The sequence below is a fragment of the Molothrus aeneus genome, chromosome 10 (assembly GCF_037042795.1).
Source record: "Molothrus aeneus isolate 106 chromosome 10, BPBGC_Maene_1.0, whole genome shotgun sequence".
Lineage (NCBI taxonomy): Eukaryota > Metazoa > Chordata > Aves > Passeriformes > Icteridae > Molothrus > Molothrus aeneus.
In genome coordinates, this window is record NC_089655.1 from 6,998,467 (window position 1) to 7,019,905 (window position 21,439).

The following is a 21,439-nucleotide window of genomic DNA, read 5'->3' on the forward strand; positions in this document are numbered from 1 at the left end:
TAGTTTTCAAATGTAGTTAAAACAACATGTAACCTCATAAAACTAAAGAGTATGGCCAGCAGGTCAGGGAGGTGACTCTCCTCCTCTATTTCCCTAATAGCCCAGCCCAGACCTGGCACAAATACTATTTCTAAGATCCAATTATCTAGTTATCAGTTTTCTCTAGCAAAGCATAATCCTCACACTGTAAAAATGTAACTAGTGATATGTTTAAGATATGCATTTAATTTGCTAGATAGTCACCTAATTTTAGTAATTTTTTTTACTATGAGTAAAAAAAAAGAAAGATGTACTTCTTTTTCCTGGACTTATATTTTTCCCTAATGCTAAAAATCAATAAATCAAATCACTGCAGTTTTTTTAATTCAGGAGATGCTCTCTGCAGCCAAATGAAACAGAACACAATGAAAATTGAGTTATTTTTCATGTATTTTAATATTAATAACGTATCTATAATCACAGTATCTAGAAGAGAGTCCTTTCATATTTCTGCTTTATAAGAAAGGTGAAGTGAAAAAGAATACTGTTTCAGCACCCCATGTTTTCCAGTCTTATTCACTTTAGAACACTGTAAAACAACACAATCAGTCCCTGTGTCAACAGTTCCAAGACCAAAGGGACATTTATGACCATTCCTGGCTAAGGATGGCTCCCACTGATGGATATTGTGGGGATGCCCCAGCTGTGAAACAGTTCATCTCCTCCCAGAACCCTGAAAATCCCATGTCCCAAAAGCTGGAGAACATCTGACTACATAGTGTCAGCAGACTTGAATAACTACCAGATAACAAAGAGGGAACAACATCTGGGTACCACTCAGCAGAGTGACCCCTAGCTGGATCTAAGGAAGAACATTCTCAATGCTGAATTCTTTGCAATGCCATAGGAGTCTGTCCCAGCCTGGAAAACAACTCTGAACACGGTGTTTGTCAATGGCATCGGCCAGGCAAGGTGCTGAGCAGTGCAAGTTACACAGACACTGTGAAGCTTTGCTGGGAAACCACGACCCTAAACAGATGATACTATTAACAAGGAAACAGCCAGCTGAGTTACAGCTGTGACAAACAACTGCAGTAAACTGTCCTGTCCTGGGAATGACAGCAGACAGAACTTTAGAAATAAATGTTCACAGCTGACAAACTTCCCAGCACAAACAGTTCTAAAAACATTAAATAACACCCACCTTCACTTTTCACAAGCTAAAGCCAAGGCCTGCTCATTTTAACAGACCTGTGAAGGAAACCCAAGGAAAAGGGAACAGAAGTCCTGCATCACTTTGAACTGCACACTTTGCAGTGTCTCAGTACCCTGGAGTTGTCCACCCAGGCCAAGGCTTCACATCAGAGCTTCCAATGAGCAGTATTACACTTTAACAGGCAAATTTCAGAGGAAGCATGGAGAGAAGACAATTACTGTCTACCAGCACTTCCCACTGTCCTCATGAGTGCCTTCACTCCAGATAAGGCTGTCATTCTAAACAGTACCATGCCACAGTTCTGAAAAAATAAAATCAGCTGGCTTCATATAGCCATAGTTCTTTCCAAGTCCTCTCCATCCTTTCTCCATTTAAGAGCTGGATGGGTACCCATGACCTGTGAGCATTTAAGGCTCCTGAGTCTTCCTCTACCTGTAAGAAAATGAATGTAAACTTGTAAATACACACCTGTTTCACACATCAGAAAAATAAAAATGGACCATTAAAGACATGAGGCAAAACCCAGAAGTTTTGAGCATGTATAATCACCCAAGAGCATAAATTTGTCATCACAGAGACCAAAAATAATACATTCCCAAATCACAGATGAGCATACACAATTATTCAGCACATTAGTGGGTTGTTCTCACACCCAACAACCCACTAATCAGGATCCACTTTTATCAGAAAAAGATGCCTAATACAAATATCAAGACTTGACACAAAAGGAAAGTGAATATTTATACACAAAGTGCTCTGAATCCATCTCAGTATTCCTAATCACAAAGAACAATCCTTCAGAACTACAGTAACATAGTAGGACTCACAAGGATGAGTGTCCTAAAAAGGGCACCTTACTAATTGCAGTATTACATCTTCACGCTTCTCATCTCCAAAACATTTCACAAAAGCAAGCTTATTTTCACAAACTGCTTAAAATGTCTGGGTTTTATTTTACAGATGGGACAAAAAAGTGACATTTCAGCACTTGTGCAAACCCTCGCAAAATGCCAGAAAATGCCTTCCCCACTCCTCTTCTCATTTACAACTGTTAATTAAGTTTCTTCACAGAGTTCTCCACTGTCAGATAGCACGAGAGGAGAATCTAGCTCCAGATTTAAACAGTTCCTGGAACATGTTAACTCCAAGGCCAGCTCGAAGAAGAGGAGAGTGAATCTGTGGGCAGAGGGGCTGCGTGTAGGTCAGTGAGGAGGGTCCCGATGGGCAGCGGTGCGGGCACACCGGGCACGGGCTGCCAGAGAGCCCGGCTGCTGAGCAAGCACAGCTCACACCTACGGCTGCTCACATCTACAGCTGCTCGCCCAGCTCTGCCTCTGCCCTGCCCTCCGCTGTGTCCCCGGGCAGGGCTCAGGCACAGTCCAGCAGCTCCGCGCTTGCACGCCAGGCCGGAGCGTGCCCCGCTCCGTCCAGGCCTCACGGCAGCAAAGCTTTCTGCCCCGACCCATCCCGCAGGCCCCCATGGCGTTACCCGGGGCCAGGAGGAGCTGTTCCCCACATGTCACGGCCGGGCCAGGGCGGTGAAGGCGGACACGGCCCAGACCCCCGCCCGGCTCCCGTGTGCCCGGCCTCACCTGCCCGTCATGGCGGCGAACCCCGCGCTGTCGCTGAGGGGCTCCGGGGCGGGACGGGCGGCTCGGCCGCGGCGCTGCGGCCCCGGCGGCCAGCGCTGACCCCGCCCCGGCGGCGGCCCCGGCCCCTTGGGTGTGGGCGGGCACCGCAGCCCTCGGTGACTCAGGGCAGCCCCCCCGGACCTGCGCATACTTTTCCTATAAAGGCAAAGAAACATGGAATGGCGAGGCTGCGGAGCGGAAGGACGGGGGAGGCGGCGGGACAGGCACGGGCACGGCGTTTGCCCTTGCCCTGCCGCCGAAGCTGCTTCGCCCCAGCTGGCAGTGAACCCATGGCAGCGCTGTGAGTGTGGGGTGAAGGGGGCAGCGCTGCCTGGCGAGGAGTCACGTAAACCGCACTGACTCAGGGACTTAGTTCCTGAGATCGGAGCAGCCGCGCTTCCAGCCTGTTCTGCGGGCTGCTCATCCCTGCATACAGCCCCCCGGCGAGGGGAAGTGGCTTTCTGGCGTTTTACCCTTCGGGTGCAGAAGAGGGGGCTGGAAGGCTTCTAGAAAGTGGTCATGGCAACCATTGCTGCTGAAAGATGAGGGACGGCACTCGCCAAGGAGGGCCCCTCCAAGTGCGACGTTTTTGATAACATGTCATCACTTCTTGACCGTGTTCAAGCATACTCTGATGTAAAGTGAACCACCAAAAACCATAGGAAGCTTCTGACGAAAAGCAATTTCAAACTTGGTTTTGATCTTGTGAGATAGCCCAGTATGATGTGACTCACCGTTCTTACATGTATTGTTACATTCTGAGAGTGAGGATTGAAACTCTGTCTGTGCTGTCTGTGTTTTCTGGCGTCCAAATTCATTTTTCAGCCCTACAGTAAACATTTAAAATAGTATGTCGTTCAGCCCATCACTGTCTATACATACCTGTACAGACACGGTCCATACCTGTTAGCCAGGTACCCTAATGCAAAACACCACACTGCCATGCAGTATTCAATTTCGCCCTCCCTGCTGTGCAGCATAGGCAGTGAGTGAAGTTCTTCCTCAGAGGAAGTGGAGGTCAGTCATTGGCGCGCCCTTGTTGTGTCACCTGTGCTTTGTCCTTGGTGCTGCAGCCCCTGTGCGGGGTTCAGCAGAGGGTCTTTGTAGAGCTTTGGTAGAGATGGGGCAAAGTTAGCCTCCGCATAGTCCTTAAGGAGCTGGAGGGGGTTGGTCTGGAGAAGAGAAGGCAAGGGGGCTTGTGGTGTGTGAAGGTAAGTTGGGAAGGTAAGTTTGCCTGCGTGAGAAAGGGCTTGTTGCAATTTGGGAAAGGGAAGATTTTGCGTGCTTTGAAGCGCGGCAGTTGTAAGAGAGGGCGCGTGAGGGTCGCAGGGAGCTGTGCTGCTGCGCTGAAGGGCGGCGCGATGGGAGAGGGTCTGTAGGGCGTGCAGGAAGGCTGCAGCAGGTGTGAGATGTGCAGAGCAGTGGAGAGGCAGGCAGGCTGAGCTGGGGCCATAAGGCTGAGGCAGGCTGAGCACAGGGGGCCCAGGCAACCTGGGCAGGAGGTCCTATGGTGTAATGGTGAGCACTCTGGACTCTGAATCCAGTGATCTGAGTTCAAATCTCAGTGGGACCTGAGCCTTTTGGTTGCCTCAGCTTGCTTGCCCTCACCATGCCTACACTCTCACCCCTCTCCTCTGCTGCTGCTTCCCTTCTGCACTCTTCTCGCAGCAAGCACACAGCACACACAGCACCTGAGCTGCAGAACTCCCACTCACAATGGGCCAGGCACAGGACTCTGCTCTGCCACCACTGCCTCCTCCTGTCTTGGATGCATCTCACTCCGGACACTGGGCTACACGCTCTGGGCACCTGTTTCCACCTTCGACCATTCCCACAGGAACAGCAGCTTACTCCGTGTGCCATTACTCTGTGTCATTACTTATAAGCCCAACCCCTGTCCACTGCTCCCTTCTGACTGCTTTGCACATTGGCTTCTTTTCCTCTTTTCCCTGCCAATCCCTTCCTATTGCTCTGCAATCCATTCCGGGAGCTCTACCAGCATTGGGCAATGCCCCATCATTGGGGTTCCATTTGTTTCCATGGGAGAGGGAAGGATCTCCCTGGCAGAGCAGGTGGGAGGTGAGGGAGGAGGAGAACAAAGGACCACGACTCTCCAGCAGTGCTGCACAAAGGCTTTAATGAGAAGGAGCAAAAGCGGTGGCACAGAACAGAGACCAAGGAAGAGGTGTGGGGGGCCAGGGAGGGCAAGAGATGGGCCCATTTGCCAAGGAGAAGGGGGATGATGCCCCGGCCTCAGCAGATCTGACCTCAGCAGCGGGGGAAAGGCAGACACAGGCCTGAGCCCCCCAGGCCAAGGGAGCCCCCAGAAGAGATGGGAACCCCCGCGGTGCTGAGGGAGCTGCCCACAGCAGCTGACAGAGAGGATCCCACGGCTGTGCTCTGAGGGAAGGAGGTGAGGATGGGGCCCGGCATGGTCACCACCACCGGCGAAGGCTCGATGTACACCATGGAGTCAGCGCAGCGGGCGTTGCAGGGCTCAGTGCAGCTGCTGGCAAGGGGCGTTGGGCCACAGGGGCCGCAGGGCCGTGGGGGACAGGGTCTGCAGCAAGACATCTCTCGGTGCGGGAGGCAAGGCTGCAACACAGAGCAGGGAGCGGCACCCGGCCTCAGCATCGCTCTGTCTCTCTGTCCCTCAGCTCTCCCCAGGGACACATTTGGTCTCCAAAACACACTCTGTGCCCACAGCTCCCACCACCCTCCTGGTGCCCTCCCAGTGGCACGGCACGGGAAGGCCGCCCCACTTCAGCAATAGGAGCCAGCCCAGTGGCTTTAAGGGCCCTGTGGAAAGACTGGTCACAGCCCATCTGCAGAGCAGACATGGCTGTGTCAGACAGTGTCCCAGTGTGCGCCGGCGCATTTTGTTACACCACGGCAGGTGCAAATTCTGCTGGGCACATCCCCCTGAGGCTGAGCCCCATTGATCCCCTTCTGCTGGAACAAAGCCCCCTCTTCCCAGCTGGCCCCAGCCCCCAGCATGGAAAGGCTGACAGCCCTCCAACAGTTCTGTGCCAGGGCCACGCTCAGGCTGCCCAAGGATCAAGCTGGGCAGCCTCCATGAGAGCAGCTCAGCCCACAGGGAGGGATGGAGCGGGCTCAGGCTTACCTCGTTCCTCGAGGAAAGGGAGGCCAGAGACCAGGATGCAGAGCCTGCAGCAGAGCAGCCTTTTATGCTGGGTCCCAGAGCCCTGTGGGGCCACAAACATTCCTTGTTTGTGAAACATCCAAACTCCTGGGAGTGGCCACTTGCCAGGCCTCGCTGATGATCAGGTCCCTGCCTCTTTCATCTCAAATGTTGTTCTTCCTCTTTGTAGAAACCAACATTCTGTGATAACTCTTAGAATCACTTTGGAATGGAACGGACCTTAAAATCATCTACCTCAAACCCCCTGAAACAGCTTCTAGAATTTCTCTGCACAGCCCAATCCAGTGTATCAATCGTCTCCAAGAAAAAGATGCCCTCCCAATGTCCAATCTAAATACACCAGCTTTCATTTTTAACCAGTGGCCCTTGAGCCATCCCTATACACCCCAGCCAGGTATCCTTCCCTTTCTTAATTGAATGTCTCCTGGGAGCCCTGTCCTCTCTTTGCTATGCAACCCCAACCCTCTCAGCCTGTCCTCACAGGCTGATGGCTCCAGCTCCTGCTGCTCTTTGTGGCTCCTCTGGACCCACTGCAGCAGGTCTGTGTGTTTCTTAGCCTGTGGGTCCTAGGGCTGCAGGCAGTACCCCAGGTACGGTGTCAGGAGAGCCGAGTAGAGCAGGACAATCCCCTCCCTCAACCTGCTGCCCACACGGCTCTGGATGTAGCCCAGAATAAGATTGGATTTTTGCACTGGGCTGCTAGCTGGCAGGGCAGGTTCATGTTCAGTATTTCAGAACCTGCACGTTCCCCTCCACAGGGCTGCTCTCCACCCACTCAAGGCCTACAAGGCTGTGTCCAGGTTTGGGATTGCCCTGACCTTGGCATTTGACAACCAGAGCTCTGACCTCAGCTTGGGAAGTGGGGATCCTCCAGAAAACAAGGAATCAACACTTAGGACACTGATCAAAGGCATGCCTACATCTCTCCCTGAAAGACAAATTGACCCATTTTCCCAAACACAAACTGACCCACTTTGCTCACTGTGTCCAGCCCTGCGGTCGGGATCTGGATGGCAGCTTTGGGGCAGAGGCTGAGGGCAGGAAGCCCAAAGCTCATGGCCCCTTTTCCTGGGGCAGGCATCATTTGCCCATTCACCTAATAGCACAGTTCAAAGGGATATTGGATCAGTCTCCCAGAGCTTGTGGGAACCATTGTGATGTGGAAGAGTTGGGAAAATCCATGAGCTTCAGGCAGACCTGAATCATGCTGATGTGGAAATGAGTGCACACAGTGCTCTGGACTCAGGCATTCCAGGGATACCACAGCACATGGCCCCTTTCCTCCAAAATGTCAGCCTATGTCAGGGGCACTTGCAGACCTTCTAGGACCAGTCCGGTACCACCTTGTACATCCATGTAATCCTGTGCTGCTGCTGCAGCTTTGCAAAAGCCATTGCCATTTGGTGGCTGCTCAAGGGCCCAGGGGATGCAGGGTGACCCAGGATAATGGAAGCTGGGAGAGACCTCTGGAAGTTCTTTGCTCCCTCTCTGAGAAGAACAAACTTCCCAGCGGCCTCCGTAAATGGTGGGCCTTGTCCCATTGTCCTCTGAACACTGCCACTGTCAGACAGGTCCCTGTCTCCTGAGCAGCACTTCCAGGGATGCCCTGCACCCCCAGGAGGCCACCAGGAGATGGAAAGGGCTCCTACAGAGGAGCCTTCCAGGACCTCAATGGGGAGGACCAGCAGGAGATGACACTGAGGCTGCCTGCACTGATGAGCAAGGCATGGAGGGGGACATGGAGCTGCCACCTCCATCACCTCCTGGCAGTTCAGGAGAGAATGAAGCCAAACTCTCCTGAGAGCTGCCCTGTCACAGGGCAAGAGGCAGCAATCACAAGTGGCAAGAAAGGAAATCCCAGAGTTCCCTGGGGGAGGACAAGGGACAGGCCTAGGAGAGCTGTACAAGTGATAGGGACCTCTTTTGCAAGCTGTGTCTGTGCTTAGAAGTCAGCAGGACAAGGCCCAGAGTCTGCTGAGGAACTGGGGCAGTGTGATCTGCCCAGAGCAGTTGATAGGAGCACAAGACCTCCAGAGCTCCACACAGACCTTCTGGGGTTGATGTGGGGTACTCTGGGTCACTACAGTCCTTGAGCTGCCACCAAAAGACCCTGCCTTGGGAGACAGCAAATGCAGGAGATTGCAGACAAGCACCAGGCGATCCCCGACTGGGAACACAAGATGGGGAAATATCCTTCATGGCAGCAGAACATTGAGGGTATGAGCTCTGTTATCCCTTGAGCACCTGAGTCTGTGGCAGCCAGTCCACTGAAGTCCACACTGGGTGACTCAGGTTTGCCTGGAGCTCAGGGATTTTCCCAGCTCTTCCACATCACAATGACACCTACTCTTCTGCCCTGGGAGACTGATCCAGTGTCCCTTTGAAATGTAAAATGCATGGAATGGGAAACCCCATGCCAGACCCAGAAAAAACAGCCATGGGCTCCCTGCCCTCAGCCTTTTCCCCAAAGCCACCAGCCAGGTCTCTGCCCCTGGGATGGGCACACTGAGTAAAGCAGGTCAGTGTGGCTGTGGGTCTGTTTCAGGGAAGGACACAGCATCTCTTTGATCACAAAACCAGGCTGTGGCACAGCCTGTGACTGTCAGCAAGTTCCCCATGGCTGCCACTCAGGCCTGCAGGGGACATCCTTTCAGGTGAACATGGACTTCCCTTCCACTGAGCTTTGCCACCTCCCTGCAGAGTTGGGTCCCTTCCCCACTATGGGGTTGTGCAGTGTTGACTTTGTGCCTCAAGTGACCCTCAGTCTTCTGTAGGTCTGTGATGACCCATGGAAGAAATGACTCTCACAATGAGCCTGAGTGTCTGCACTGAAAGCTCCTGAGAGATGAGCTGGGTATCACTTCATGGCTGAATTTAACTGTAACTGGAGCCCAATTAAACATCAGAAAGGGCAAATAACAGAAACTTAGAGACACCACACAAAGACTGTTCAATACACCTTATACACTGGCTTGGGACCTCCAAATGAAATTGCCTTAGGAAGCGGGGACACACATGAATCATTTTCAAGTCGGGTGCTGTGAAATTGGTGAAAAGTGCCTGAGATGAAAGAGGCAGGGACCCGATCATCAGCGAGGCCTGGCAAGTGGCCACTCCCAGGAGTTTGGATGTTTCACAAACAAGGAATGTTTGTGGCCCCACAGGGCTCTGGGACCCAGCATAAAAGGCTGCTCTGCTGCAGGCTCTGCATCCTGGTCTCTGGCCTCCCTTTCCTCAAGGAACGAGGTAAGCCTGAGCCCGCTCCATCCCTCCCTGTGGGCTGAGCTGCTCTCATGGAGGCTGCCCGGCTTGATCCTTGGGCAGCCTGAGCGTGGCCCTGGCACAGAACTGTTGGAGGGCTGTCAGCCTTTCCATGCTGGGGGCTGGGGCCAGCTGGGAAGAGGGGGCTTTGTTCCAGCAGAAGGGGATCAATGGGGCTCAGCCTCAGGGGGATGTGCCCAGCAGAATTTGCACCTGCCGTGGTGTAACAAAATGACACAGCCATGTCTGCTCTGCAGATGGGCTGTGACCAGTCTTTCCACAGGGCCCTTAAAGCCACTGGTCTGGCTCCTATTGCTGAAGTGGGGCGGCCTTCCCGTGCCGTGCCACTGGGAGGGCACCAGGAGGGTGGTGGGAGCTGTGGGCACAGAGTGTGTTTTGGAGACCAAATGTGTCCCTGGGGAGAGCTGAGGGACAGAGAGACAGAGCGATGCTGAGGCCGGGTGCCGCTCCCTGCTCTGTGTTGCAGCCTTGCCTCCCGCACCGAGAGATGTCTTGCTGCAGACCCTGTCCCCCCCGGCCCTGCGGCCCCTGTGGCCCAACGCCCCTTGCCAGCAGCTGCACTGAGCCCTGCAACGCCCGCTGCGCTGACTCCACGGTGTACATCGAGCCTTCGCCGGTGGTGGTGACCATGCCGGGCCCCATCCTCACCTCCTTCCCTCAGAGCACAGCCGTGGGATCCTCTCTGTCAGCTGCTGTGGGCAGCTCCCTCAGCACCGCGGGGGTTCCCATCTCTTCTGGGGGCTCCCTTGGCCTGGGGGGCTCAGGCCTGTGTCTGCCTTTCCCCCGCTGCTGAGGTCAGATCTGCTGAGGCCGGGGCATCATCCCCCTTCTCCTTGGCAAATGGGCCCATCTCTTGCCCTCCCTGGCCCCCCACACCTCTTCCTTGGTCTCTGTTCTGTGCCACCGCTTTTGCTCCTTCTCATTAAAGCCTTTGTGCAGCACTGCTGGAGAGTCGTGGTCCTTTGTTCTCCTCCTCCCTCACCTACCACCTGCTCTGCCAGGGTGAGCACTGGCTGCTGTCCTGAGCTTACCAGCAGCTGCACTAAGAACTCCCAGAAATTACACCAGAGCACCAAACCTCAGTCACTGAGCTTGAGTCTGGAACCTGGAGATCACAGCCCTGCAGGGCCCGGTGCCAATTTGTGCCCTGTGAGAATTATTTCAGATATTTGGAGTGACATGTCATTCCTGCGAAAGCTTCTTCACAAAAGCGCAGCAAAATCAATCTTCTCTCTTCTCTTAGTGATGTTGGGATGTGTCAATGGTGTGAGTACAGGATTGTGGGCTGGAAAGGAGAAAAGCTCTTATTTTCATGCCTGGATGTCGGCAGTGTGGCTTCAACAGTGTGTTACTGAAAAGTTCACTCTGTTTATGACTAAATGGATGAAGCATAAATAGAATATTGATTTTAAATCAATATTTAATGTTTTATAGGGAGACTGTGCATTGAGACATTTATAGTATGCAAACAATCATCGATACAATATTAAGAGGGCGCAATAGTGTTGGCCACCACTGGGTCCACATTCACAGCAAGAAAATAATTTCAAACTCAAAGTTACAACATTCATACCATTATCAATTCTCTCTCTCACATGCACAAACACACATACACACTCAGTATTTAGGTGTAAATATACCTTTTTAAAATTCCCCTTGAAAATGACCGCTCTTGGAAAATATTTTTGTTTCCCGAACACAACATCCCCATTCTCACACTTGCAAAGAAAGTGCCAGCAAAAATTGCGGCCAGGATGAAACCTTGATAGGACTAAAGCCCACTCTCTTACAACCCTATAAAGAGTGGCCCAAAATGAGACCATTTGAGCTGTCCTGGACCGCAGCAGGCTGTGACCAGCAATGGCCCTGAGTGGGCCGGCTCTCACAGCCAGTGAACTCTCAGGGTCGCTGTACTTGGAGGATTGCCCAACAAGGAGGAGTCCCGGGCTGATACCCTCACTCCTTGAGGCCTGAGCCTTCCCCCTTTGGGAGATGCAAAGGCATCCAAAGTGAGTGTTTCACTGCCCACTGAGGGGAATTTTTCACAGGTATGTTGCTTGTACCGACTCTTCATGTCTGTGTGCATGCACGTCTGCATGTATTTGCTATAGCAAATCTGGGAGAAACACTGCTTCCTTAGATGTTCAAGAACCTTGGAGATCTAAGTAAGTTAGGCCTGTCAGTAAGGTTAAGTTCCAGCTATAGAGTTACCTAAATGGTGCTTAGTGTTGTTCTTTTGCTAGGTTGCTAAGTATAACTTTGAAGTTGTAAGTTAGGGTAAATGGTATGAAGTGCTTTTCCTCTGTCAAATTTTAAGAGTGAGATACTAAATAGTTTTAAGGTACAAGTTAAGTTAAAATACTGTTAAGTTTGAGTGCTGTAAAGCTTTTAGGCCGTGTTCCTTTGTATGCTTGGTATGCTTGCCCTCACGGTCGTGTGTCACAGACACACACAGATGCTCATAGACATACAAACACACACACACACATCCTCATAGACATAAAACACACATGCACTCACCCCCCCGCCCCCTGCCTCTCGATAGCTGTCAGTTGATTTCTGTTTGGATTGGTTGGAATTGGTTTTGTTTTGTGGTTGGTTGTTTTCTCTTGTTGTGCCTTAAGTGTTGGGTAAGTAGGAGAGTGAGTCTTGCCAAGGCAGTTTGTTGTCTTTTTTGGTTGAATATGAAAAGTGTTTTTTGCTGCTGTCCTTGGGAGCGATTTTGAGGCATGTGAAGCAGTGTTTGTTCAGAGGAGCCTTGTGCAGAAGTGCGTAGGTGTGGGTGTGGGTGTGGTGGCCCAGGGCAGGTGATGAGCAGGGCGGGCAGGGCTGGAGCAGGTAGTTGTGGCCGAGTGGTGAAGGCGATGGACTAGAAATCCATTGGGGTTTCCCCGCGCAGGTTCGAATCCTGCCAACTACGGGCACGCGTCCCTTTTGGGCTGCGGGCAGCTGACCAGGGGCACGGGGAGCACCATGGCACACGTGTGCCATGGACAGCAGCTGCAGCTGCCCCAGGGCTCCTGCACTTGCAGCCCCAACAATGAAGAAGGGAAGGGCAAATGCAGATGGCACCTGGAGCTGAGCATTTCATCACCTCCTGGAGCTGAGCATTTCATCTCCTCGCAGTGGCACCAAGTGTTAAAGGCAAGGAGCTTCAGCTTGACAACCTGCTTGGCACCAAGTGGCCAGAAATCCGAGCTTTTGCTTCAGAGTACCCATGAGGAGCATGGAGCTGAGGCAGCAGAATTTGCAGAGCAAAAAGAGGAGAATTGTTTCTGGTGGCAGTTCCAAGCCAAGGCAACCCATGTCCCAGGTTGGCCATCAAAGATCTGAAGTGTCGGGCAGGTGCAGTGTTGCCGGGTGCCGGGAGCAGATGTGTATTTGTGGCGAGGGCTGCAGGTGTGAGGATGTGTGTGGATGTCAGGTGGGCTGATGGATGGCAAGGCTGCAGGCTGTGTGCAGGGGTGTGTTGAGCAGGGGCAGGGGCAGGGTGGGTGTGGAAGGAGCAGGGTGTGTGCAGGGGTGTGTGCGGGAGGTGTGGGAGAAGGGCAAGGGCAGGCGGTGGAGGTGCCGAGCACAGGCTGAAGGGAGGTGCATGGTGAAGGTGTCTATTTAGTGGGGTGGGGGAGGCAGATCAGAGAGGAAGGGAAGGAGTGAGGGGCAGCAGTGGCGGGCAGCATGAGGCTGGGCTGAGGGCAATGGCAGGCAGGCCTGGGGAGGAGCAGAGTGGCGCAGCGGGAGCGTGCTGGGCCCATAACCCAGAGGTCGATGGATCGAAACCATCCTCTGCTAAGGTGCTTTTTTCACTCAGGCTGCCTTGCCCAACAACTTGGACCCTGCTTGGCCGGCCCCAGCTTTCTGGCCAACGCTGGCCACAGCCTTCCTCTGGCCTCTACACCGGCTACCTGCTTTTAGTAAAACCATAAAACTTGTATAACAGCACCTGGCCTCTCCTGGTCCCAAAGAGCGCGGACCATGCCCTCCACAAGTTCTTCTTCCACAGAGCAGCTGAGCCGCTGCTCCTGCTCCCCTCAGCCGGGATCCTGCCCAGGACACCAGGGACCTGCCAGCCCAGCAGGCACCCGCTGGTTGTGAGCCAGGTCAGCCTTGGCAAAAGCCGACTGCAGGCGCTGCTCTGGATCCTGCAGAGACTCCCGGAGAGTGGTGAGCCAATGCAGCCGGGTGGGCAGGGAACCTTGTGCTTCTCCACACCTGGGCGTCAGGCTGGGGCTGCAGTGGGGCTGAGGCACTGAGTTGCCTTGTCCTTGCTTTGTCTCCAGCCATGCTTTGAGCAGGCACTTGGACTTGCGTCCTCCTGGGACGCCTTGCAGTCAAGTTCCTTGTGAGAGGGAAGAGTTGGCAGAGCGGGTTCTGCCCTCCCTGCTGTGCAGCATAGGCAGTGAGTGAAGTTCTTCCTCAGAGGAAGTGGAGGTCAGTCATTGGCGCGCCCTTGTTGTGTCACCTGTGCTTTGTCCTTGGTGCTGCAGCCCCTGTGCGGGGTTCAGCAGAGGGTCTTTGTAGAGCTTTGGTAGAGATGGGGCAAAGTTAGCCTCCGCATAGTCCTTAAGGAGCTGGAGGGGGTTGGTCTGGAGAAGAGAAGGCAAGGGGGCTTGTGGTGTGTGAAGGTAAGTTGGGAAGGTAAGTTTGCCTGCGTGAGAAAGGGCTTGTTGCAATTTGGGAAAGGGAAGATTTTGCGTGCTTTGAAGCGCGGCAGTTGTAAGAGAGGGCGCGTGAGGGTCGCAGGGAGCTGTGCTGCTGCGCTGAAGGGCGGCGCGATGGGAGAGGGTCTGTAGGGCGTGCAGGAAGGCTGCAGCAGGTGTGAGATGTGCAGAGCAGTGGAGAGGCAGGCAGGCTGAGCTGGGGCCATAAGGCTGAGGCAGGCTGAGCACAGGGGGCCCAGGCAACCTGGGCAGGAGGTCCTATGGTGTAATGGTGAGCACTCTGGACTCTGAATCCAGTGATCTGAGTTCAAATCTCAGTGGGACCTGAGCCTTTTGGTTGCCTCAGCTTGCTTGCCCTCACCATGCCTACACTCTCACCCCTCTCCTCTGCTGCTGCTTCCCTTCTGCACTCTTCTCGCAGCAAGCACACAGCACACACAGCACCTGAGCTGCAGAACTCCCACTCACAATGGGCCAGGCACAGGACTCTGCTCTGCCACCACTGCCTCCTCCTGTCTTGGATGCATCTCACTCCGGACACTGGGCTACACGCTCTGGGCACCTGTTTCCACCTTCAACCATTCCCACAGGAACAGCAGCTTACTCCGTGTGCCATTACTCTGTGTCATTACTTATAAGCCCAACCCCTGTCCACTGCTCCCTTCTGACTGCTTCGCACATTGGCTTCTTTTCCTCTTTGGCCTGCCAATTCCTTTCTATTGCTCTGCAATCCATTCCGGGAGCTCTACCAGCATTGGGCAGTGCCCCATCATTGGGGTTCCATTTGTTTCCATGGGAGAGGGAAGGATCTCCCTGGCAGAGCAGGTGGGAGGTGAGGGAGGAGGAGAACAAAGGACCACGACTCTCCAGCAGTGCTGCACAGAGGCTTTAATGAGAAGGAGCAAAAGCGGCGGTACAGAACAGAGACCAAGGAAGAGGTGTGGGGGGCCAGGGAGGGCAAGAGATGGGCCCATTTGCCAAGGAGAAGGGGGATGATGCCCCGGCCTCAGCAGATCTGACCTCAGCAGCGGGGGAAAGGCAGACACAGGCCTGAGCCCCCCAGGCCAAGGGAGCCCCCAGAAGAGATGGGAACCCCCGCGGTGCTGAGGGAGCTGCCCACAGCAGCTGACAGAGAGGATCCCACGGCTGTGCTCTGAGGGAAGGAGGTGAGGATGGGGCCCGGCATGGTCACCACCACCGGCGAAGGCTCGATGTACACCATGGAGTCAGCGCAGCGGGCGTTGCAGGGCTCAGTGCAGCTGCTGGCAAGGGGCGTTGGGCCACAGGGGCCGCAGGGCCGGGGGGGACAGGGTCTGCAGCAAGACATCTCTTGGTGCGGGAGGCAAGGCTGCAACACAGAGCAGGGAGCGGCACCCGGCCTCAGCATCGCTCTGTCTCTCTGTCCCTCAGCTCTCCCCAGGGACACATTTGGTCTCCAAAACACACTCTGTGCCCACAGCTCCCACCACCCTCCTGGTGCCCTCCCAGTGGCACGGCACGGGAAGGCTGCCCCACTTCAGCAATAGGAGCCAGCCCAGTGGCTTTAAGGGCCCTGTGGAAAGACTGGTCACAGCCCATCTGCAGAGCAGACATGGCTGTGTCAGACAATGTCCCGGCCTGCGCCGGCACATTTTGTTACACCACGGTAGGTGCAAATTCTGCTAGGCACATCCCCCTGAGGCTGAGCCCCATTGATCCCCTTCTGCTGGAACAAAGCCCCCTCTTCCCAGCTGGCCCCAGCCCCCAGCATGGAAAGGCTGACAGCCCTCCAACAGTTCTGTGCCAGGGCCAAGCTGAGGCAGCCCAAGGATCAAGCCAGGCAGCCTCCATGAGAGCAGCTCAGCCCACAGGGAGGGATGGAGCGGGCTCAGGCTTACCTCGTTCCTCGAGGAAAGGGAGGCCAGAGACCAGGATGCAGAGCCTGCAGCAGAGCAGCCTTTTATGCTGGGTCCCAGAGCCCTGTGGGGCCACAAACATTCCTTGTTTGTGAAACATCCAAACTCCTGGGAGTGGCCACTTGCCAGGCCTCGCTGATGATCAGGTCCCTGCCTCTTTCATCTCAAATGTTGTTCTTCCTCTTTGTAGAAACCAACATTCTGTGATAACTCTTAGAATCACTTTGGAATGGAATGGACCTTAAAATCATCTACCTCAAACCCCCTGAAACAGCTTCTAGAATTTCTCTGCACAGCCCAATCCAGTGTATCAATCGTCTCCAAGAAAAAGATGCCCTCCCAATGTCCAATCTAAATACACCAGCTTTCATTTTTAACCAGTGGCCCTTGAGCCATCCCTATACACCCCAGCCAGGTATCCTTCCCTTTCTTAATTGAATGTCTCCTGGGAGCCCTGTCCTCTCTTTGCTATGCAACCCCAACCCTCTCAGCCTGTCCTCACAGGCTGATGGCTCCAGCTCCTGCTGCTCTTTGTGGCTCCTCTGGACCCACTGCAGCAGGTCTGTGTGTTTCTTAGCCTGTGGGTCCTAGGGCTGCAGGCAGTACCCCAGGTACGGTGTCAGGAGAGCCGAGTAGAGCAGGACAATCCCCTCCCTCAACCTGCTGCCCACACGGCTCTAGATGCAGCCCAGAATAAGATTGGATTTTTGCACTGGGCTGCTAGCTGGCAGGGCAGGTTCATGTTCAGTATTTCAGAACCTGCACGTTCCCCTCCACAGGGCTGCTCTCCACCCACTCAAGGCCTACAAGGCTGTGTCCAGGTTTGGGATTGCCCTGACCTTGGCATTTGACAACCAGAGCTCTGACCTCAGCTTGGGAAGTGGGGATCCTCCAGAAAACAAGGAATTCAACACGTAGGACACTGATCAAAGGCATGCCTACATCTCTCCCTGAAAGACAAATTGACCCATTTTCCCAAACACAAACTGACCCACTTTGCTCACTGTGTCCAGCCCTGAGGTCGGGATCTGGATGGCAGCTTTGGGGCAGAGGCTGAGGGCAGGAAGCCCAAAGCTCATGGCCCCTTTTCCTGGGGCAGGCATCATTTGCCCATTCACCTAATAGCACAGTTCAAAGGGATATTGGATCAGTCTCCCAGAGCTTGTGGGAACCATTGTGATGTGGAAGAGTTGGGAAAATCCATGAGCTTCAGGCAGACCTGAATCATGCTGATGTGGAAATGAGTGCACACAGTGCCCTGGACTCAGGCATTCCAGGGATACCACAGCAAATGGCCCCTTTCCTCCAAAATGTCAGCCTATGTCAGGGGCACTTGCAGACCTTCTAGGACCAGTCCGGTACCACCTTGTACATCCATGTAATCCTGTGCTGCTGCTGCAGCTTTGCAAAAGCCATTGCCATTTGGTGGCTGCTCAAGGGCCCAGGGGATGCAGGGTGACCCAGGATAATGGAAGCTGGGAGAGACCTCTGGAAGTTCTTTGCTCCCTCTCTGAGAAGAACAAACTTCCCAGCGGCCTCCATAAATGGTGGGCCTTGTCCCATTGTCCTCTGAACACTGCCACTGTCAGACAGGTCCCTGTCTCCTGAGCAGCACTTCCAGGGATGCCCTGCACCCCCAGGAGGCCACCAGGAGATGGAAAGGGCTCCTACAGAGGAGCCTTCCAGGACCTCAATGGGGAGGACCAGCAGGAGATGACACTGAGGCTGCCTGCACTGATGAGCAAGCTGTAGAGGGGGACATGGAGCTGCCGCCTCCATCACCTCCTGGCAGTGCAGGAGAGAATGAAGCCAAACTCTCCTGAGAGCTGCACTGTCACAGGGCAAGAGGCAGCAATCACGAGTGACAAGAAAGGAAATCCCAGAGTTCCCTGGGGGAGGACAAGGGACAGGCCTGGGAGAGCTGTACAAGTGATAGGGACCTCTTTTGCAAGCTGTGTCTGTGCTTAGAAGTCGGCAGGACAAGGCCCAGAGTCTGCTGAGGAACTGGGGCAGTGTGATCTGCCCAGAGCAGTTGATAGGAGCACAAGACCTCCAGAGCTCCACACAGACCTTCTGGGGTTGATGTGGGGTACTCTGGGTCACTACAGTCCTTGAGCTGCCACCAAAAGACCCTGCCTTGGGAGACAGCAAATGCAGGAGATTGCAGACAAGCACCAGGCGATCCCTGACTGGGAACACAAGGTGGGGAAATATCCTTCATGGCAGCAGAACATTGAGGGTATGAGCTCTGTTATCCCTTGAGCACCTGAGTCTGTGGCAGCCAGTCCACTGAAGTCCACACTGGGTGACTCAGGTTTGCCTGGAGCTCAGGGATTTTCCCAGCTCTTCCACATCACAATGACACCTACTCTTCTGCCCTGGGAGACTGATCCAGTGTCCCTTTGAAATGTAAAATGCATGGAATGGGAAACCCCATGCCAGACCCAGAAAAAACAGCCATGGGCTCCCTGCCCTCAGCCTTTTCCCCAAAGCCACCAGCCAGGTCTCTGCCCCTGGGATGGGCACACTGAGTAAAGCAGGTCAGTGTGGCTGTGGGTCTGTTTCAGGGAAGGACACAGCATCTCTTTGATCACAAAACCAGGCTGTGGCACAGCCTGTGACTGTCAGCAAGTTCCCCATGGCTGCCACTCAGGCCTGCAGGGGACATCCTTTCAGGTGAACATGGACTTCCCTTCCACTGAGCTTTGCCACCTCCCTGCAGAGTTGGGTCCCTTCCCCACTATGGGGTTGTGCAGTGTTGACTTTGTGCCTCAAGTGACCCTCAGTCTTCTGTAGGTCTGTGATGACCCATGGAAGAAATGACTCTCACAATGAGCCTGAGTGTCTGCACTGAAAGCTCCTGAGAGATGAGCTGGGTATCACTTCATGGCTGAATTTAACTGTAACTGGAGCCCAATTAAACATCAGAAAGGGCAAATAACAGAAACTTAGAGACACCACACAAAGACTGTTCAATACACCTTATACACTGGCTTGGGACCTCCAAATGAAATTGCCTTAGGAAGCTGGGACACACATGAATCATTTTCAAGTCGGGTGCTGTGAAATTGGTGAAAAGTGCCTGAGATGAAAGAGGCAGGGACCCGATCATCAGCGAGGCCTGGCAAGTGGCCACTCCCAGGAGTTTGGATGTTTCACAAACAAGGAATGTTTGTGGCCCCACAGGGCTCTGGGACCCAGCATAAAAGGCTGCTCTGCTGCAGGCTCTGCATCCTGGTCTCTGGCCTCCCTTTCCTCGAGGAACGAGGTAAGCCTGAGCCCGCTCCATCCCTCCCTGTGGGCTGAGCTGCTCTCATGGAGGCTGCCCGGCTTGATCCTTGGGCAGCCTGAGCGTGGCCCTGGCACAGAACTGTTGGAGGGCTGTCAGCCTTTCCATGCTGGGGGCTGGGGCCAGCTGGGAAGAGGGGGCTTTGTTCCAGCAGAAGGGGATCAATGGGGCTCAGCCTCAGGGGGATGTGCCCAGCAGAATTTGCACCTGCCGTGGTGTAACAAAATGTGCCGGCGCACGCCGGGACATTGTCTGACACAGCCATGTCTGCTCTGCAGATGGGCTGTGACCAGTCTTTCCACAGGGCCCTTAAAGCCACTGGGCTGGCTCCTATTGCTGAAGTGGGGCGGCCTTCCCGTGCCGTGCCACTGGGAGGGCACCAGGAGGGTGGTGGGAGCTGTGGGCACAGAGTGTGTTTTGGAGACCAAATGTGTCCCTGGGGAGAGCTGAGGGACAGAGAGACAGAGCGATGCTGAGGCCGGGTGCCGCTCCCTGCTCTGTGTTGCAGCCTTGCCTCCCGCACCGAGAGATGTCTTGCTGCAGACCCTGTCCCCCCCGGCCCTGCGGCCCCTGTGGCCCAACGCCCCTTGCCAGCAGCTGCACTGAGCCCTGCAACGCCCGCTGCGCTGACTCCATGGTGTACATCGAGCCTTCGCCGGTGGTGGTGACCATGCCGGGCCCCATCCTCACCTCCTTCCCTCAGAGCACAGCCGTGGGATCCTCTCTGTCAGCTGCTGTGGGCAGCTCCCTCAGCACCGCGGGGGTTCCCATCTCTTCTGGGGGCTCCCTTGGCCTGGGGGGCTCAGGCCTGTGTCTGCCTTTCCCCCGCTGCTGAGGTCAGATCTGCTGAGGCTGGGGCATCATCCCCCTTCTCCTTGGCAAATGGGCCCATCTCTTGCCCTCCCTGGCCCCCCACACCTCTTCCTTGGTCTCTGTTCTGTGCCGCCGCTTTTGCTCCTTCTCATTAAAGCCTCTGTGCAGCACTGCTGGAGAGTCGTGGTCCTTTGTTCTCCTCCTCCCTCACCTCCCACCTGCTCTGCCAGGGAGATCCTTCCCTCTCCCATGGAAACAAATGGAACCCCAATGATGGGGCACTGCCCAATGCTGGTAGAGCTCCCGGAATGGATTGCAGAGCAATAGGAAGGGATAGGCAGGGAAAAGAGGAAAAGAAGCCGCAGAGGAAAGGAGTAAGAAAGGAGACATTCACAGCAGTGGGCCTACAAGTACTGGCACACGGAGTAAGCTGCTGTTCCTGTGGGAATGGTTGAAGGTGGAAACAGGTGCCCAGAGCGTGTAGCCCAGTGTCCGGAGTGAGATGCATCCAAGACAGGAGGAGGCAGTGGTGGCAGAGCAGAGTCCTGTGCCTGGCCCATTGTGAGTGGGAGTTCTGCAGCTCAGGTGCTGTGTGTGCTGTGTGCTTGCTGCGAGAAGAGTGCAGAAGGGAAGCAGCAGCAGAGGAGAGGGGTGAGAGTGTAGGCATGGTGAGGGCAAGCAAGCTGAGGCAACCAAAAGGCTCAGGTCCCACTGAGATTTGAACTCAGATCACTGGATTCAGAGTCCAGAGTGCTCACCATTACACCATAGGACCGCCTGCCCAGGTTGCCTGGGCCCCCTGTGCTCAGCCTGCCTCAGCCTTATGGCCCCAGCTCAGCCTGCCTGCCTCTCCACTGCTCTGCACATCTCACACCTGCTGCAGCCTTCCTGCACGCCCTACAGACCCTCTCCCATCGCGCCGCCCTTCAGCGCAGCAGCACAGCTCCCTGCGACCCTCACGCGCCCTCTCTTACAACTGCTGCGCTTCAAAGCACGCAAAATCTTCCCTTTCCCAAATTGCAACAAGCCCTTTCTCACGCAGGCAAACTTACCTTCCCAACTTACCTTCACACACCACAAGCCCCCTTGCCTTCTCTTCTCCAGACCAACCCCCTCCAGCTCCTTAAGGACTATGCGGAGGCTAACTTTGCCCCATCTCTACCAAAGCTCTACAAAGACCCTCTGCTGAACCCAGCACAGGGGCTGCAGCACCAAGGACAAAGCACAGGTGACACAACAAGGGCGCGCCAATGACTGACCTCCACTTCCTCTGAGGAAGAACTTCACTCACTGCCTATGCTGCACAGCAGGGAGGGCAGAACCTGCTCTGCCAACTCTTCCCTCTCACAAGGAACTTGACTGCAAGGCGTCCCAGGAGGACGCAAGTCCAAGTGCCTGCTCAAAGCATGGCTGGAGACAAAGCAAGGACAAGGCAACTCAGTGCCTCAGCCCCACTGCAGCCCCAGCCTGACGCCCAGGTGTGGAGAAGCACAAGGTTCCCTGCCCACCC

General features: G+C 54.6%; 1 protein-coding gene and 5 non-coding genes across 6 annotated transcripts in view; 4 read left to right on the top strand and 2 right to left on the bottom strand.

The window, feature by feature from the left end:
- The window catches only part of LIMS2 (LIM zinc finger domain containing 2), a 29,099-nt gene extending 26,211 nt beyond the window's left edge, over window positions 1–2,888 (bottom strand). Inside the window, exon 1 of the mRNA XM_066556416.1 lies at window positions 2,788–2,888. Within this exon, the coding sequence (XP_066412513.1) occupies window positions 2,788–2,798 (11 nt within the window). The 5' untranslated portion in view covers window positions 2,799–2,888. The remainder of the gene's footprint in view (window positions 1–2,787) is intronic.
- Window positions 2,889–4,327: 1,439 nt separating this feature from the next.
- On the top strand, window positions 4,328–4,399 carry TRNAQ-CUG (transfer RNA glutamine (anticodon CUG)). Its single transcript has one exon. It is a non-coding gene; the product is annotated as a tRNA-Gln (tRNA).
- Window positions 4,400–12,109: 7,710 nt separating this feature from the next.
- Window positions 12,110–12,191, top strand: TRNAS-AGA (transfer RNA serine (anticodon AGA)). Its single transcript has one exon. It is a non-coding gene; the product is annotated as a tRNA-Ser (tRNA).
- Window positions 12,192–12,991: 800 nt separating this feature from the next.
- TRNAM-CAU (transfer RNA methionine (anticodon CAU)) lies at window positions 12,992–13,063 on the top strand. Its single transcript has one exon. It is a non-coding gene; the product is annotated as a tRNA-Met (tRNA).
- A 1,123-nt stretch (window positions 13,064–14,186) lies between these two features.
- On the top strand, window positions 14,187–14,258 carry TRNAQ-CUG (transfer RNA glutamine (anticodon CUG)). Its single transcript has one exon. It is a non-coding gene; the product is annotated as a tRNA-Gln (tRNA).
- A 6,374-nt stretch (window positions 14,259–20,632) lies between these two features.
- Window positions 20,633–20,704, bottom strand: TRNAQ-CUG (transfer RNA glutamine (anticodon CUG)). Its single transcript has one exon. It is a non-coding gene; the product is annotated as a tRNA-Gln (tRNA).
- Between the last annotated feature and the right edge of the window lie 735 nt (window positions 20,705–21,439).